General features: G+C 36.6%; 1 protein-coding gene across 1 annotated transcript in view; it reads left to right on the forward strand.

Moving 5' to 3' along the window:
- The window catches only part of LOC124721566 (signal recognition particle 54 kDa protein), a 53,601-nt gene that overhangs the window by 24,746 nt on the left and 8,491 nt on the right, over positions 1-20,364 (forward strand). The window contains exons 2-8 of the mRNA XM_047246606.1: positions 3,334-3,510; positions 4,228-4,457; positions 18,770-18,920; positions 18,998-19,146; positions 19,235-19,496; positions 19,611-19,719; positions 19,838-20,104. Of these exons, the coding sequence (XP_047102562.1) occupies positions 3,334-3,510; positions 4,228-4,457; positions 18,770-18,920; positions 18,998-19,146; positions 19,235-19,496; positions 19,611-19,719; positions 19,838-20,104 (1,345 nt within the window). The remainder of the gene's footprint in view (positions 1-3,333; positions 3,511-4,227; positions 4,458-18,769; positions 18,921-18,997; positions 19,147-19,234; positions 19,497-19,610; positions 19,720-19,837; positions 20,105-20,364) is intronic.

The raw sequence follows: 20,364 nt of genomic DNA on the forward strand, positions 1-20,364 counted from the left end.
TAGATGTCTGCCTATTACACATTACGATCCTCTTCAACTGTCGATGGTCTCTTGTCAGTCAACAGACGAGGTCGACCTGTATGCTTTTGTGCTTCACATATCCCTTCATGTTTCTGCTTGACTATCGCTTTGGAAACAGTGGACCTAGGGATGTTTAGGAGTGTGGAAATCTCGTGTACAGACATATGACACAAGTGACACCCAATCATCTGACCACCTTCAAAGTCCATGAGTTCTGCGGAGTGCCCCATTCTGCTCTCTCATGATGTCTAATGACTACTGAGGTCACTGATATGGAGTATCTGGCAGTAGGTGGCAGCACAATGCACCTAATATGAAAAACGTATGTTTTTGGGAGTGTCAGATACTTTTGATCATATTGTGTATATATGCTAGGATGGTTCCTTTGAAAAGGCCAAGGTGAATTTCCTTTCCCATCCTTATCCTTTCCAACTTGTGCTGTTGTCTCTTATGCCTATCGTCAACAGTATGTTAAAACTTGTTCCTTTCTTCCATAAGGAAATGCATCTTTTGTGCAGTGGGTAAGGGACACACCTCAGCATTGCAACTGAGTTGATCTCAGCCATGGGCCTCTCCTCTTCCTTTTTCTTACTTGCTCTTGTGGATACTGTTCTTAGGTTATTGTAACCATTTGCATTCAAGTGACTACTTCCTTATGTTTACTTGCCTGCTTCAAAGGAGGTCATGAAGATACACACATTTCAGTGTGAAATGGATGCTGTTCGTCCAGCTGTCTGTATCAGAGTGATCCTCTAAGTCACTAAGCCATTCATCAAAAAATCATTGAATCAGATTTGAAGATAGACTACTTTCTGGCGTTAGGGGCAAGCAGATTGCTCTGCAGAGGTCGAGATGCAAACTGTCAACAGAAGACATTGCAGTATTTCAAATAACAAGAGCAAAATCAAGTACAGCAACTATAGAAAGCTGGAGATCATGATAGAAGTTAATAACATCAATCATTTGTTCCACACCAGCTACCACTGTATTGTAGTCTGTGGGACCTCTGGTAAAGGTAAATAAACATTGGTTGTTGCTGTGGCGAAATGAGGAAAACCAACCACAAATAGTACAGCTGTCACTTATCTGTAAGGAATGTGAAATGCCTTCTAACATTGGCTAATGTTACAGTGCCAGGCCTAGAAACTAGAATGATGTATTGCAAAATCGACCTATAAAATCTGCAGGTATCCGTCTTGGACTTTTTAATTTTATTTGGCCTGAAAGAAATTACTTCAGCTTGTGACAGGAAGCCAGTAAAATATCTCTACTAAAGCGGGAAAAGGTTTCTATATCCTCTAGTATTGTATTGATTCTGTTGTTACCTGCTACATATGAAAGATTTTGGAACATGTGATGAACTGTCACCTAAGTTGTATTCTTGAACCTGTGTAACTCATCAGCCACTTCCAGACTGGTTTCAGTGAGTACTATTCAGTGCTGAACAGAGGCTGTGTGATACAGGAATTTTTCCCACAGAGGTTGCATCCTGTAGCCATCTTCTGCAACAGTGAAGAACTTACGATACAACATGAACATTTAACAGTTAGTGGGAGCTTTGCGAGTGAGGTTAGCATGGATGACTTTCAGCATATTTAGAATTCTTACCACTTGGATGCTGTAGAGTTAAAGCGGATAATGAGAATTACATCTGTCAAATAAATATTAAAAGTTCAAGCACTGTGATGTACAGTGTAGTGTCTAAAATAAAGAGACACAATAAACCAACCAATGTATTACTGTGTGAGAACATAAAAACATTTAATTCGAAGAATGGAGACAAGGGAGTAGCTGTCCAAAATCTTAAATGTGTGAGAAAGTGCTCTTGAGAGGGGAAAAACAAATTAGTAAATGCTGAACAACAGCCAACTGGAGGGAATATTTTTACGAACTAATTAACTGTTTAAATCCACAAGATACTTTCAGTACGACAATGGCCAAAACTGATATTTGAGGCAGGAACGTCACCAAATGTATGATGAATGGCAACATGAATTTTTTTTTTTAATTTAGCTGCCTGATAATGATCAGACACCAGCAGTTATTAGAAGGAAGTTGGAATATACATGCACTCTTTAATCCATAGGCTTCACAAGTATGATATGTGAAATTTGGAGTTGGCTTGTGGAAATGAAACCTATTTAGAAAAGTAAAGGGTTGCCAGCAAAAACTAGAAGGACCAATTTCTTAGCATAACTTACAAACCTCCTTCCCCATTTGCCCCTCAGTCTCTGCTTTATCTTCTTGAAACCATACATTCCACTGCTGACAACAAAATTGTACCTTCAGCAACATTGGGTGTATAAAAAAACTGTGCATTTCTTTTTCAATGATTTTTAGGGGGGAGGGGGGGGGGGAGGGTTGGGCATGGCAACATATGGTTGTTGTTTGTATAGAGACATGAGTGTCTTTAACTGGCCAATAAAGTTTGCTAAGACGACTCAGTTGGACGCAAAGAGCTTACGAGTTGTAATCAAATTTTGAGGATCAACACTGTAAATTCTGTAATGAAGTAGGGTTATGAGATGTGGAGACAGTGGTTGGTTGTGGTTCTCCAACTGGATTGCATGGCATATAAATGTCTCATATATGCAGGTAACATAGTACTGCTAAGTAAGAAGGGTATATATTTTGTAAAATAATGTAATTCACAGTTCAAACATGCATGAAAGATTGAGTTAGTGACTAACCAAGATAAAATCAAATACCTAACACTTTTCATAAAAATTAACTCAGTTAAAGCCTTAGAAATGGATAACTGCACAAGTGCTAATAATGGTGAACAGTTGTAATATCTTGGCAACTGGATTAGTAACTCAAGTGAAAGAATGGATTTAAATGGAAATGATGTTGCAAGATCAAGATGCTTTTTCACTTTTAATACTTCAGGTTTAAAGCTCTGTCAGTTACCACCAGGATAAAATATTGTATGTAATTGGCATGTGCCGGCAGCTGTGGCCAAGCAGTTCTAAGTGCTTCAGTCCGGAACTGCGCTGCTGCTATGGTCGCAGGTTTCAATTCTGCCTCGGGCATGGATGTTTGTGACATCCTTAGGTTAGTTAGGTTTAAGTAGTTCTAAGTCTAGGGGACTGATGACCTCAGATGTTAAGTCACATAGTTCTTAGAGCCATTTGAACCATTTTTTGTAATTGGCAAGTGCTCAGTACCAAAAGTACTTTGGACAGTTACCAAGTATGAAAAGGAAAAAACAGTAACTACTCATGGAATGTCAGTCAGCAGAATAGCTTAGTAAGTTGTTAATATTACCAAGATTGTGCAGAAATGATGTGCTTTCATTGCTTATTGTTTCAGGTCCTCAATGCTATGCTAAAAGAGATATGTGCTGCTCTCCTAGAAGCTGATGTGAATATAAGATTGGTAAAGAAACTTCGTGAGAATGTACGCTCGGTTATAGATTTTGATGAAATGGCAGGTGGTTTAAATAAGAGGAGAATGATACAGAGTGCTGTCTTCAAGGAGCTCGTTAAGGTTGGTTTTAAATCCCAGTGCATTACTGCCTCACACAGAGAGTGAGAATGGTACTTAACAAGGATAATCACATAATTTACCATGCAGGCTATTGTTATGTAAGAAATCTTTCATAATGTTCACATGGTGACATAAAATTAAATGTTTCATTAAATTAAGAGTCCCAGTCAAGTTAAAGAAGTAAACTATTATCATTTTGTGACAGAACGTTATATTTTATTTATTTATAGTAATTATGTTCAATATTATTTAGTTTCCTTGCATAAAAAAGTGGATTGTAAAATCAAAGTACTCTTTCTGTGTGGTGACTTATGCAGATGAATTTGCATTGAAATACCCAGTATTTTAAAAATCTGTTAGTCAGCTGATACCAGAAGAGATTTCATCAGTGAAATTTGTTGAGGTAGCCACCATTGCCATATGTCAAAATTTTTAGTAGTGTTCATTTTTAAAAAGTGCAGTTTTTAGAATAAATCACATACAAAATCTTGTTCTCTGTTTCCATATTCAGCAGCACTTTTTAAATCTAAGTTCAGTTTTTCATTGTAATTTGACTGAAGCAGTATAACTGTCAGTGAATCCTCAGGTCCAACCGTATGTTGGTTTACATTCTTCTATTGAAAATGATTCATAAATTTTGTGTAATTTTCTTGAAGTTTGTATTCATTGTAATTACCTATTGGATTATATTACTGTCATGCTATTTGCTGTTTTCAGTTAGTCGATCCAGGTGTGAAAGCACACCAGCCTGTGAAAGGAAAACCGAATATTATAATGTTTGTTGGGCTTCAAGGTTCTGGAAAGACAACAACTTGTACAAAACTTGCTTACCACTATTTGAAGAAGAATTGGAAGGCATGCTTGGTTTGCGCAGACACATTCCGTGCAGGTGCTTATGACCAACTCAAGCAGAATGCTACAAAAGCAAGAATTCCATTTTACGGGAGGTAATATGTAAAACAGGTCTAAAAAGTTGATCTGCATGTAATTATCTTTATTAATATTTTCTTCTGTTTAATCAAATTTTGTTGCTTTCATTGAGAACCAACAAATAAAGAAGTATTGGGTGGATGTATGAGAACCATGATGAACCAAAAAAACATCACCTCTTGTTTTAAATGGCTCTGCTTTGTCAGAAGGTGGTATTTGTGAAAATAGATTGTTCTCATAAGCTTTTATATCAGTGTCACTGAACTAGTAACATTCATAACATCAGTGATGGGTTTTCCAACTGGATAGATTATTTTTTGTTTTTAACTTATCAAAATGGGTGTTTTTACGATTGAGGAACTGCCGACCAAACATTATTTCATTAGTGAAACTGTCACATTTTAAAGAAATGCCTTAAAGTGAAAAGAAAAAAAAACTGTCATTTACAACTCCTCCCCCCCCCCCCCTTCCACACACACACACACACACACACACACACACACACACACACACACACACACGTACAAAAAGTCTTAAACACATGGTTTCCAAATCTCTGAACAGAAAGACACTGGAGCTTCCACTTTTTAGTACAAGGTATCCATAAAGTACTGCTGTCATTTAAACAAATCATAACTTGGAAACTATTTAAGATAGAAAATCAGGGTTTGTTGTAAAAAAAATTAGCAGCTCTCATAGTTTTGTACTGCTGTGCCAGAATATCAGTGTGTGCCCCCACTCTCTCAAGATGATATTAGAGGTCTGCACTAGTATGAGTCAGCAAGTCAGCATTACATCATCAATAGTTCTGATTGCAACATTTTATTTATTTTATTTAGATGTCAAATTCCATAGGACCAAATTGAGGAGCAAATCTCCAAGGTAATAGAATGTGTCAGTATATGAAATTACAACATAAAAGTAATAACAGATAAAAATAAAATGTTTATGAACCCAAAAAAAGTTAGTCCATAAGTTCAAGTCAACGCAGTCAGCAATACAACAAGAATCAGCTTAATTTTCAAGGAACTCCTTGACAGAATAGGAGGAGTGACCTGTGAGGAAACACTGCAGTTTCCATTTGAAAGCGCATGGATTACTGCTAAGATTTTTGAATTCGAGTGGTAGCTTATTGAAAATGGATGCAGCACTATACTGCACGCCTTTCTGCACAAGAATTACAGAAGTCTGATCCAAATGCAGGTTTGATTTCTGCTGAGTATTAACTGAGTGAAAGCTGCTTATTCTTGGGAATAAGGTAATACTGTTAGCAAGAAATGACAGTAAAGAATGTATATATTGAGAAGCCAATGTCAAAATACCCAGGCTTGTGAACAGGGGTCGAACGACCCGTTTCTGAGCCAAAAATATCCTTTTAGAATGGCAAGAGTTACCCCAAAACATAATACCATATGACATAAGCGAATGAAAATAAGCAAAGTAGACTAATTTTTTTGTTGCACGGTCACTCTCTTCAGATACTGTTTGAATAGTAAAAATGGCAGCATTAAGCCTTTGAACAAGATCCTGAATGTGGGCTTTCCATGACAGTTTGCTATCTATCTGAACACCTAGAAATTTGAACTGTTCAGTTTCACTAGGCCTAATCATATGCCCATTCTGTGAAATTAAAATGTCAGGTTTTGTTGAATTGTGTGTCATAAACTGTAAAAACTGAGCCTTACTGTGATTTAACATTAACTTATTTTCTACAAGCCATGAACTTATGTCATGAACTGGTCTATTTGAAACAGAGCCAATATTGCACACAACATCCTTTACTACCAAGCTAGTGTCATCAGCAAACAGAAATATTTTAGAGTTACCCGTAATACTAGAGGGCATATCATTTATATAAATAAGGAACAGGAGTGGCCCCAACACTGATCCCTGAGGCACCTCCACTTAAACGTACCCCACTCGGACCCCACATCAAAGCCATTCTCAACAGTGTGAATAATGACATTTTGCTGTCTGTTGCTAAAGTAAGAGGTGAATCAATTGCGAGCTACTCCCCATGTTCCGTAATGGTCCAATTTCTAGAGCAATATTTTGTGATCAACACAACAAATGCCTTAGTTAAATCAAAAAATATGCCTAGCATTCAAAACCTTTTGTTTAACCCATCCAGAACCTCACAGAGAAAAGAGAATATAGCATTTTCAGTTGTTTAACGAATTCTAAAGGTGAACTGTACATGTGACAGCAAATTGTGTGATATAAAATGATCCATTATCCTTACATACACAGCCTTTTCAATAACTTTAGCAAACACTGATGGCATAGAAATAGGTCTAAAATTGTCTACTTTATCTCTTTGTCCCTCTTTATAAAGCAGCCTTACTACTGAATACTTTAATCGTTCAGGAACCTGACCATTCTTAAAGGAAAAATTACAAATATGGCTAAATACAGGGCTAACATGTGCAGCACAGTACTATAATGTTCTGCTAGGCACGTCATCATAACCATGAGAGTCCTTAGTCTTCAGTGATTTAATTATTGACCCAATTTCCCCCTTGTCTGTACCACAGAGGAGTATTTAAGACATCAGTCTTGGAAAGAAATTTGCCAAGAGAATTATATGATTCCCTGTAGAAACTGAAGTTTTATTTAAGTCATCAGCAATGCTCAGAAAATGATTGATGTATCTAATTTATCAGTAACAGAAATATTTTTACTATGAACTGACTGTATTGTCAACCTTGTGCTGCTGACCAGACACTTCCTTCACAACTGACGATATGGTTTTAATTTAATCCTGCTAATTAGCTATTCTATTTGCATACCACATACTCTTTGCCTTCCTAATAACATTTTTAAGCACCTTACAATACTGTTTGTAATGGACTACTGTAGCTCGATTGTGACTACTTCTAACATTTTAATATAATTCCCTCTTTGTTCTACATGATATCCTTACCCCACTACTCAGCCACCTGGGCTGCATATTACTGCTAGTACCCCGTTTAGAATGTTATAATGGAAAGCAACTCTGAAAGAGCATGAGAAATGTATTAAGGAAAGCATTACATTCATCATCTGTGTCATCGGCACTATAAACATCCTGCCACTCTTGTTCCTTGACAAGGTTTAAAAACCTCTCTATTGCTTTTGGATTAACTTTCCTACACAGTTTGTAATTATATGTTACATTTGTTTGAGTACAATAGTGTTTCAGTGGTAAAATTTGTTCATCATGGTCTGAAAGGCCATGCACTCTTTTACTAACAGAATGCCCATCTAGTGATGGGGAATTAATTAACATATTGTCTATGGTTGTGCTACTGTTTCCCTGCACCCTAGTTGGAAAAAACACAGTCTGCATCAGATCATATGAATTTAGGAGATCTACCAACATCCTTTTTCTTGCTCCATCATATACAAAATTTATATTTAAGTCACCACATATAACTAATTTCTGGTACTTCCTACAACGTGAATGAAGAACGCTCTCTACCTTGATCAGAAATGCTCTGAAGTAAGTGTTAGGGGACCTATAAACAGCATCAATTAGAAGTTTAGTTTCACTAAATTCAACTGCCGCTGCACAACATTCAAATATCTATTCAGTGCAGTGCTGTGATACATCTAGGGACTCAAATGGAATACTGTTTATTACGTACGTAGCGACTCCTCCACGAAGGACTGGTGTTGGCACATGTGATCCTTGATGTAACCCCACCAAACCAAGTCTAATGGTGTGACATCTGGAGAATGTAGGGGCATAGGGGCCATACAATGAGATCATAATGACCCATCCCTCTCCTAGGAAATATGTTATGTGGGGCATCCCACTCATTCAAATTCCGATGTTGTGGTACCCCATGTTGTTGAAATTCGATTTAAGGATATATCTATGAAGAAAAATGGGCCTACCACCCTATTGCGTATTAGGCCATGCCAAATATTAAGCTTTGTGCTGTCACAGATGTGTTCATGCATGTTGTGTGGGTTGTTGGAGTCCAAAATCCCAATGTTGTGGTGACTCACATGTCCAGAAATGTGGAACATTGCTTCATCTGAAAACAGGCACTTTGTCAGGTAATTTTTGTGAGCATCTATAGAGGCCACCATGGAAAACACAAATGCCTACTGCAGATGGAGATCAGTTGGCAACAATGCATGGACCATTTGCACTTTGTATGTAAAATGGTGTAATTGGTTACGTAACACGTAATGAGCAGTTGATCTTCTTTGTTGAAATTTGTGTGTTGCACAATGAAGTGACTTGTGCTGGCTGCATTGAAATACAAATTGTACTCTGTCAACATGTGCTTGAGACAAAGGGCAGTTTCCACTTCGAGGAATGTCTTTGACACTGCTCATCTCTTTCAAATTTTTGCTTTTGCTTGCGCTGCCCTCTGGTACTGGCATTGATAATTCTGCAGTACCGTTGTCACATACATGGATTCTGCGTGTCAGATGACACAGTGCACCTTCTCGTGGTTTGTCACCATTTTCATGCACACTCATAAGTCAGATCTGCAACAAAGGGCAAACAGGAAAAAGTTTGAAAGCTCCTAAACATTTTACAACAAACATTTGTTCTCTATCTCTGATAGTTTCCAAGTTATGATTTTTTTTGAAATGGTAGCGGGGCTTAATCAATCCCATATATTTGTTTACAACAGATTGAGTGAAGATGGCCACTGTATAGTGGAGGTCTTCAGCAATAGGTAGGCACACAAACTAGGTCAAGAACATAGTAGTCCACCTTACCACCCTACAGTATTCCATCTTCCTTCAGATAGCAGCTGCTTGTCCTGCAAAAGTCTCTTCCTCTCTTCATAGCTACTCCAGCCAATGTCCATCTAAACCTGCTTTATTATCAGGCCTCAGCCTCCCTCTATACTTTTTACCTTCCACACTTTCTTCCATTACCAAATTAACTATTCTTTCATGTTTCAAGATGCATCATATCAGCTTTTCTTTGTCAAGTAGTCCCATACATCTCTTTTCTCCTCATTATGTTTCAGTACCTCTTCATTGTTTATCCTAATGACTCATCTTATCTTCAGCATTTTTCTGCATCATCACATTTCAAAAGCTTCTATACTCTTTGTGTCAGCATTTTTTTATCATCTATGAGTCACTTCCACATGACACAACTCCAGGCAAATACTTTCTGAAAGTTTCTTGCTATTACCAGTCTACATTTTGTACCTGCTTTACTTCTGCCATTGTCATTTACTTTGCTGCCTAAAAAGAAAAACTCATCTATTGCCTTTAGTTTCTCATTTCCTAACCTAGTATTTTAATTTACTACATTTCCTCATCCCTCTTTTACTTTAGTTGATGTTCATCTCATAAGTTCTTTTCAAAAAACATTCTATTCTGTTCAACTGATCCTTCAAATCCTTTGCCATTTATGGCAGGATTACAGTGTTGTTGACAAACCCCAAAATTTTTATTTCTTCTCCTTTTTAAAATTTCGCCTTGGTTTCCTTACTGCTTGCTCAGTGTACAGATACAGTGATATCAGGAGTAGGCTACTACCCTGCCTTACTCTGTTCTCAATTACTACTTCCCTTTCATGTCTTTCAACTCTTAACAATAGTTTGATTTCCACATAAATTGTAGATAATCTTTCACCCCTTGTATTTTACCCCCACTACCTTCAAAATTTGAAAGAATGTACTTCAATCAACATCATGAAAAGCTTTCTCTAAATATACAAGTGCAATACATGTGGATCTGCCTTTCTTCATTCTACATTTAAGGAAAAGCTGTAGGATCAATATTGCCTCATGTGTTCCCATATTCCCCTTCACCCAAGTTTCTCCTCCCCAAGGGCAGTGTCTGTAAATCATTCCATTCATCTGTTGGTAATACATGCCATTATTTTGCAGCCATGACTTATTAACTGATTGTTCTGTAATGTTCACATATGGAAGCAACTGGCTTCTGTGGTACGGGTATTACTACATCCTTCTTGAAGTCTGATGATATTCCCTGTGTCTTGTATAACCTGCCTGCCTGGTGGAGCTATTGTCTGTGGTACAGGTATTACTTCATCCTCCTTGAAGTCTGATGATATTCCCTGTGTCTTGTATAACCTGCCTGCCTGGTGGAGCTATTGTGTCATGGTTGGTTCTCTCAAGGATATTAATAATTTTAAGGGTATATCATCTGCTCCAGGTGCTTTGTTTCAATATACATAAGTCATATTTATTTTTTTCTCATGTAGGTGGTTAAAAAACTTTCTAACTAAATGTGAAAAAGCACTGTATTAACTTTGATTACTACCATCTATCAAGCTGCTGTGCACTACATTTGTGACGTAAATATGATCATAAAACCACATTTCCTTGTAAAAACCCTTGTTCTTTGATAGTTGCTTTTTATGCCATGGAAACTTATTGCGATTCTCAGGTAAAACCTGTGACACATACTGCTTCTGTTCATTTTTTTTTTTAATTATTTACTGTAGTCCCCCATGAGCTAAATGCCTCTCTTATCTGGATCATTTACAACTTTCAGATTAATGACTGAAAATCTTTATTTTCCTGCCACTGTGAAGGACCTGTCTTACATAATTGTCACCCAAATCAAATTTGGTAATAAATACTACTGTTTTATTTGAAGCAAACTGTTAAATACCATTATTAAAAATTTCTGAGAGCTGATTGATGTCTACTTCAATTCTTCTAATATTTGCCTCTAAAGCAGTGCATATACCATTTCCATTTTTAACGCAGAAGATTAATAAGGATTAAAAGTGGCCAAAATGACAGAACAGGTGGGAGGTACCACAAAAGATTTTTCAGTTTTAATAATGCCATGTGTGGAATATAGTGGATCAACAAATGTGATTGTTATTTGGTTTTGGAAAAGGTACTGAAATCCAAATACACATAAATTGCTTTAAGTTTTGAAGAGATGAGAATCATACTTCAATGTACACAGTTGTGAAAATATGCAAATTGCATTCTCTTCTTGTGGCCATAATTAATATTTATGACAGAACATACATATATTCTAATTATAAATGCATTTTGCCATCCACCCTGCATGATGGATGGCATCGGAGCATGAGTAAATACTCCACAAGATTCTGATTTGTTAAGACACATACCATTGAACTCTAAACCTTCCAAATAATACTCTGTTCTCACATTGTATCTCAAAGTAAAATGAGGATTCAAGACATATCAACTTGATCCCAGTGTTCTGTGACTGTCAGTGCTGAATTGCAGTTTGGAATTTGTCAACGTTATTTGCTGACCTAATGTTTTGAATTGTTTTCAAAACTGATCTAGTCGGACCTGTGTTTCCACACCTCATCATTTCCACAAAAACTCTCCTAAGAATGATTTAATATATTTATGCCTGCAAGGTAGATACAAAAGGTCTTTAAAAAAATTCAGTCAAAGCACTTGCACCACTAAAAGTGCTTGTATTTGGTAGTTTTATCAGAAACTAATTCTTTAACATAGGACTAAAAACCTGATTCAACATGTTTTGTAGGCAACTTTTGTCTGCTCCTTTCCATAGTAAGTTAAGCAAGCAATATATGCATGAAAGTACCAACATTGAAAGAGAAGTGGTTTATAAGTGTTCTATAAGTTATAATATAAGTACATATATGCTGAATTGTAGAGGTTCCGATTTGTTTCACTCTTGCTCTTGTCTTTTAAAGCTGTCGCTGCTTATTCAGAAACGCTTTTTCTCAAATGATTGGTAATCAGTCCCATACATTAACCTTGGCCCATCCTTCGGCCATTGAGTTATCAAAAATGGAGTATCCTTTCCATTATTGATGATGTACAAACTATTAACATTTGCTATTTCCTCAAGTTTTTTGAAAAACCCTGTTTCTTTTCACTTGTGAACCTCCGACTATGATTTTTTTTCTGCTTGGCTCCATTGATAATACAGAGCTTCTAATTTTGGTATTTAGTTTCATAGTGTCATTGTTGAAATTAATGCTTTTTCCCAATTAATCATCACATCTCGTATAGCTGGGACAGCACTTTGATGCTCAGTTAATTTGTACATGACAAATTATAAATGAAAACCATTCACATTTATTTGATATTGGCAGTTTATTTCATCAGAGTAATATCCTAGCAAATAAATTATGTACTATAAATGAACTATAGACGAATACATTGTACACTCTCCTTGGAGGTGAAAGACTGCTGGATTGGTCTAGGCTCGACCATCAAAAGGGGCAGCTCAGCACACTTACCAATGAGAATGCAATCAACTAAGAAAATTAAGTAAACAATCTGTCTATATTAGGTAATAATCAGAAGCAATATTTTGCAGAGGTTGATTTTTTGTGTGTTTACCAATTTTGAATGCCAAAATTTCACACTGCTCATTTTTACATAAGGTAGGAACAAACTAGGGGTATAGCCCAAAAGAGTGCTAAATAAGAGCCACCATAAAGTTACTGACTATAGCTGCTCTTAACATGAAACTCATAAAATATTCATTTATTCTCTTCCTTAAAAGGCTGTAGATATCAGTGATGATTTTTGTTTGACATGCTATCTGTCAGACGACTATACTGAAGCCCTTGTTGTACCAAATAGAAATAATTGTGGGAATTGCTGGGTTTGGGCCTAAACTTGGGATACAAAATTTATGGTAAAATAGTAACAAGGACATGAAATGTTGTAACATATACCATGATATTTAATTACCAACACGGCTTTTTAACTGGAAGGTCCTGTACGGGCTGTGTATTTAGTATGACACAATTATTTGAAAGACACAGATATATCCATAATCTTACACATTTGTAGGCTTCGTAGATTATGTTAAAGCTTTCGACAAAGTGGTCAGACACAAATTGTGGAAGAGGAAGGAGCTTCAGCCCATCTACTAACTGTTTTTTAAAACTGCTATTTAGGGTAAATGGGGGGGGGGGGGGGGACAAGCACATAACTGTGAGTAAAGGAGTCTGTATTATTTAACTTTTGTATGGACATCATCATTCACAACTGGAAAAAAGTTTTGCTCTGAAATATGATAAAGAGCTACCAAAGACAAACTGTTTGCAGATGATGTAGGTATCGTAAAAGATTCAGAAAATGATTTACAAAAGACAGTCCACAAACTGTATTTAATCAAAAAATTATATAACTTTGAATTATCTTTAAAAAAACTTATATACAAGCATCTACAAGGAAATGTTTGGCAAAAGAAAAGCTCTTGATATGAGTCCAATATGATGAAAAGGCAAGGTTTTTAAATACATTGTGTACAGAGTGTTTCAAAAATACTTTTACAATCTCTGGGGAGAGGTTGCTTACACCAAAACAAGGAAAAAAGCTATAAACATATGTCTGAAAATACTTTGTTTTCAAGTTATTAAAGAAAGTTAAAATTATAGGTGGTAGGAGCGCATAAGCATATAAACTCATAATAAATGCTCAAAACGTCCTCCTCTTGCTTGTAAACATGCATGCACTCATCAAATCATATGGTTTTGAATGGTATTGCAGGCTTCCTTGATGCATCAGTGAGGAGTTTCTGCATCCCGGTGATCTATTGCATAGACAGAACATGTGGGCCCTGGTACTGGTCATCCTCTACGTATCCATATGTCATGGTAGATACTAGCCAGTGCATCTCAAACAGTGAGACTGAAATGTGCTGGAACTCCATCATGCATAAATCACATGTTTGTTCTTGTGTGCAGGGGAACAACTTCTAGTAAGTCTTGGAGGATGTTCTGAGCAACGTTCCTATAGGCAGCAGTTATAGGACATGATGGGAGAACGTATGATCCTCCCAGTCACCTATAATTCCAGCTCACATATTAATCGTAAACTGATGCTGATGTCTAGCCTGTACTGTAGCGTGAGGATTGGTGTTGGGCCTTATGTGTTGGGTATGGAAAATGTTTTTCCATCTTTTCCAAATGTTGCCTTGTTTGTAAACAAAACTGAAGAGATAAGCAACTGGCTGGCAGTTCATGCAACAAACCATCAGCAAAAGGTCTCCATGGTGGGTGATTGGCAGGTGGAAGGCCCTGCACACTGTGTTGATGATATGGATACATAAGTTGCTCATGAAATATCCTCCATGCTCAACTTGAAGATGGTGCCACTGTTTCTGTCTCAGCAATACGATGATACGCAGCATCAAAGGTTGGATGACTCTGCTGTCTTTGGTCTGGAAACGCCATACAATACAGCCTTGCAGCCTGATGTCCATTACCATTTGTGTGGCTGCACATAAATATAATGTCTACCTGCCCATGAAATGAACATTCTGTCCTGTTTGAATGGAGAACTTAGAGTTAACTCACTACCTATAGTACATGTGCACAATAACAACACAGCCCCATCTAGGATACTAGGAATCAAAGGGGTTCAGAGATAAGTGCAATTTTTGGGTTGTTCCTAGAAAGCCATTGAAAGTCAGATTTCATTAACTTGAAAAATGAGTGATGTTTTAATATTTGGAATATTATGTTTTTTCATGTTTTGCTGTAAGGAACATGTCCCCAAAGTTTGCTAAAGTATTTCTGAAATATCCTGCATATTCCATTATCTTTCGGGCATGTGTCCAGTATATTATAAATTCTTGTTCCAATACGTCAGCTGACACTGTCAGCTATAATTTCAAGGTGAGTCTTTTACAAGGTTTTTAAGTTAACAATACTGTGGAGTAATCACACATGTCAGAGATAACACTGTTAGTAACAGGTTATAAGTCCTAGATGAAACTTTACACATCTGAAGAGTAAAACTAAGCAACTGCAGAGCCAGCAAATCCATGGTGCTTACAAAGTATTTGATTGATTATTGTGAATGGTGTATTTTAGTATGCCAGGCAGTAAAGACTTGGAACAATATTTCCTTTTGAAGCACAGAGATGAAATTGTCTAGCTGGAAGTCTTCACCTCAGTTGAGCAGGTTGTCTGTTAATTATATTTCCATAGCTTCCTTAACCACTGAATCCCAGTAGGATGTGACTGGGGCCAGTCTCTTTACTTACCCATAATCCATGGAATAGCCAGTCAAATTACATTGTTCAGCCACTGCAGATTTATTAGCTGTAGAAGATGGATCTGTCACTGGCGTTCAATGTAACACACTTTTACAGTGCATGTATTTTGTCCTATGTACGTCTTACCTCACTCACAAGAAATTTCAGTGAGCACCTGAAATACACCCACCTTCTACAGACCAATAAGTCAGCAGTGGCTTAACACTGTATTTCCACTGCTCACTCCATGGATTATGAGAAAGTTAAGATACTGGCAACAGCCTCATCCTGCTGAGATCAAGTGGTCAAGGAAGCTGTTTAAATACAATCAGCAGACAACCTACTCAACTGAGATGAGGACTTCCAGCTCAGCAAATTGCAGAAACTCATTCCATGTCATTTCACATCTGCACTTTCAAAAGAAATATTGCTGTAAGTCTTCATTGTGTAGCATCCCATCACATGCCATGTGTAATAATCAACCATATACTTCGTAAGAACTGTGTATTTGCCGAGTCTGCACTTGTTTTATATTACCCTTAAATGCATAAAATTTTGGCTATGACTGATGCTCTTGTTACCAACAGTGTTACCTCTGACATATGCATGATTACTGCACAGTATTGCGTAAAGTGATTTAAAAGTCTTGCAAGTGACTCACCCTCAGAACAGCTGAAAGGTTGTCAGTTGAAATATCAGAAAAAGAATTAATAATATCCCAGATGTGTGACCAAAAGATGATGGAATATTTGATCTGCTGGGATAACCTTGTATATAACTAACATTTAGACAGTTTAAGAGATATTAACTTCAAAATAAAAGCATTCTATATCTTATGTGGCACAACTAAAACAAGTTCAAATGACAGTGCCAGTGTTGAGTTGGTGATGAAATTTTATAAAACTGTGGCAGTCCCTATAATCTTTAAAGAACAGACTGTTACTTCTTAACAGTAAAACAAGAACAAAGGATCCAGGCAGGAGAAATAATTTTTTTATGTTCAATTTTTAGAACTCTGAAGACCTGGATGCCCCTGATATAAAGATACAGGAGTGAGATTAGACGTAAAGAGTAGCAACCAAAACACACCAGATGAAATGGCTAAACCTCTCAAAAGAATGAAGAGCAATAAATATTTTAAAACATTGCATTGCTATAAAGCCATCTGGTGACATATGTCATGGCAGTGAAGTGATGTGTACCTCACAATTAGTTGTATGGAAGCAGTTCAGTATGATGTGTAATGTGAAGACATGACAGAATGTCAGGAGGGAACTATCATGTTGGGATGCACCCATGATCACACTGTGAACGAAGCTACATGACTTTTTTTGTCTATAAGAATGGTGTGCCACTAGCAGCCATCTAACATAGTGTAAGAAAGAGCAGTGGTTGTAAAAAGATAGTAATTGACAGGAACTAGAGGTGAGCGTCACAGCATGTCAGTGACAATCAGTATCAAACCTGACAGGAACTGCTGCTGTTAATGCATGCAGGTCAGTCTCAACCAGTTTCCAAGCAAACAATGAGGAGTGAACTACATGTAGTGGTCATTTGGAGTCGGGGTATCTTGCAAAAGATCATTGCTCATGTTAACTTCATTGAACCAAACAACACAGAAACTGGGCAGTACATGATTGGAAGCATGTAGTGTGATCTGATGAGTAACAATTTTGTGTCCTTTCAAGTGATGCAAGGTATCGAGTACATTGACAGCTCAGTGAGTGTGTGGAGCATCTAATTCAGGCCAAAAGTGATTCTGTGAGATTTTGAGGGTGTTTTTCACACTGTGACCTTGGATCACTCATTCAGGTTACCGGGAACATAGGATGTTTATTTCAACATTCTTGGTGTCCTGGTGTTGCCTTTCTGTAGTATTTTCATGGTGAATATGTTAACAACACTCCCATCTTCAGGGATGACAACAGCCCTGTTCACACGGGTGTGTGCATACATTCCATGTTTGACAAACACTCGGTCACCCTATCAAATATTGAATACCGTACTAAATCACCCGATCTTAATTGCATAAGACAGCCAATACATTATTTGCAGTTTGGTGCCTCCACAGAATTTAATTATCAATGGGTCACATCAGCTAGATGTAGCATACCTGATGAAAATTATGGACTCTCTTCCTTTCCAAATTCAGGCCATTATCAAGTCTAGAGGTGGTGATAAAATGTGTTAGCAAGGTGTCTCCTGGTGGTGACAATTTTTTTTATCTGGTGTGCTTATATCCGTTTTTTTTTTTTTTTTTTTTTTTTTTTTTTATCATCATAATAAACTTTGAAGATGTGAGTATTGTAATGGAAATAGTTACTTTTGATTCTCTAGTTGTTTAAATAATGTTACAGTTTTTTAGTGGGAGAGTTGGGGGGGGGGGGGCGCTTGCTGATAGTCCAGGGCAAGTAAAAGATGGGAGAAAATGACAATCCAAACCTAATCCAATTTTTCATATAATCAATTTCATTAATAGAAAAATTGGAATATTCTCATCTGGCTTCAATCATGCTCATTGTCACTGGAATCTCATTAATATTAACAGTTGTTTTATAACACCTGCTGAGTGATTCACACAATAATTATTCATTATTTGGTCAACTGCATAACAGAATTTGAAAATGGTATATTTTGGAACTATTTGGGTTAGAAGGTCAACTAACACAATGAACAGTGTGCCATATCAAAGGGATTTGTAACTGGAATTTCTCTAAAGCCATTTAGCATCATGTACATGCCTTACACTATTTGTACAGGTGTCTAAAATTAAAAAGGTCCAAAAAGCGTTTTCTGCATTTCATAACAATTGTAGTCATTTCCATTCGCTTCCATAAGTAGTAGTTCTCCTGTTGATTGACTAGTATAACTTATTTCACAGCAGGATTATAAATATTTTCTGGGCCAGTTTTATCTCAGCCTTGTTGTTTGTGTATTGTAAGTCCTGCAAAGTTCAAAAAGTGTATTTTGCAGCATGCTCTTTTCAGTCATTTCATGTCTTCTGATGTCTTAGCATTGTTGTACCCTTTCCTATGATATCCCACTGAATAAATAATTTTAATTTTGATAAATATGTGCTTGGGTAGGAATCTAATGTTCAGATTTTTCAACATTTTTTTCAGTATCACCTACTTAACTTTACCGTCACAGCAATTAGGAGTAAGTGGTTGGTGTAGATACTGTATTGTGGACTTTTCTTTTTTGCTGTAATGTCTATGATAGACATTCTTTTACTTGCTTGCAGTACTCCATAGGTATTCTTTGTTTGCTTTTCTTCAATGCGTGCAGGTGTCTAAAATTTGTTGAACTTCTGTTTCAGTGAGTCATCATCTCACATTTCCTATTAAGTTAATCATTTATCTTTGTTTCTTTGATGCAGTTACACTGAAGTAGATCCTGTAGTTATAGCACAAGATGGTGTAGAAATGTTCAAGAAAGAAGGCTTTGAGATAATAATTGTTGATACAAGTGGACGACATAAACAAGAAGAATCACTTTTTGAAGAAATGTTGCAAGTTTCAAATGCAATTGTAAGTAATATTCTGAAACTTGTTGTTTGTTAATTATTTTATTTAACTAAACTCAACAAATTTTTTATTCTCCTCAGAAACCAGATAATATCATATTCGTGATGGATGCAACAATAGGTCAGGCCTGTGAAGCACAGGCTCGTGCATTCAAGGAGAAGGTTGATGTTGGTTCAGTTATAATAACAAAGCTTGATGGACATGCTAAAGGTGGAGGTGCTCTCAGTGCGTAAGTGTTACTTTTATTTTGTAGATTTGTTGTCACTACCGTCTCAAATTGTGATAAATTTTCAGAGGCTTTCCTTTTTCTGTCTTAGTGTTGCAGCTACACAAAGTCCTATTATTTTCATTGGAACAGGAGAACATATTGATGACTTTGAACCATTTAAAACAAAACCGTTCATTAGTAAGCTTTTAGGGATGGGCGATATAGAAGGTTTAATTGACAAAGTAAATGAGCTGAAACTAGATGACAATGAGGAATTAATAGAAAAGATAAAACATGGGCAGTTCACATTACGTGATATGTACGAGCAGTTTCAGAATATTATGAAAATGGGTCCTTTTTCACAAATAATGGTGAGTTGCTTTCTAATAGTATATAAAATTTTCAAATAGTACAGAGCTGATAATCAGTGAGTCCTGTGTTTCCCACAGTCAGTATTTATCGATTGTCATTTCATCTTGTTTTAGGGTATGATACCTGGGTTTAGTACAGATTTCTTATCGAAAGGTAGTGAACAGGATTCAATGGCCAGATTGAAGAGGCTCATGACAATTATGGACAGCATGAATGATGGTGGTATGAAATAATTTTATTTTATTTCTATAAAAACCGTTTATCTGAAATAAAAATTGCGTTCACCCTAATTAATAATTCTCTGTCTGCTCATTTTCCATGTGGTTTAATTTTATTTCAGAATTAGACAGCCGCGATGGTGCGAAACTATTTACAAAACAATCCTCAAGAATAGTGAGGGTTGCACAAGGTTCAGGAGTGACTGAAAGGGAAGTTAAAGAACTTATCTCACAGTACACAAAATTTGCTGCAGTTGTAAAGAAGATGGGTGGAATAAAAGGATTATTCAAAGGTGGTGATATGGCAAAGAATGTAAATCAAGCCCAGATGACGAAACTTAATCAACAGATGGCGAAGATGATGGATCCTAGGGTTCTTCAACACATGGGTATTTATTTTCATTCATACATATTTATGTTTAACTGAATCTTCTCTCTTCTTCTTGGTGGTATATGTTGAACAGTTGTTGTAGTGAAGTGCACATGTAGAATATTGTTAAAAATTAGGCTTTCACTACATTAGTTAATTCACAAACAGAAATTGTTCAATATAATATCATCACTTCATCTTCAACAAAAAACATTTATTGATGTAGTGTATCTGAAGCTCTGCTTTTGACAACAGTTACATTTCATTATTTTGTGTTCT

This window comes from Schistocerca piceifrons, chromosome X (assembly GCF_021461385.2).
Source record: "Schistocerca piceifrons isolate TAMUIC-IGC-003096 chromosome X, iqSchPice1.1, whole genome shotgun sequence".
NCBI classification, from domain to species: Eukaryota; Metazoa; Arthropoda; class Insecta; order Orthoptera; family Acrididae; genus Schistocerca; species Schistocerca piceifrons.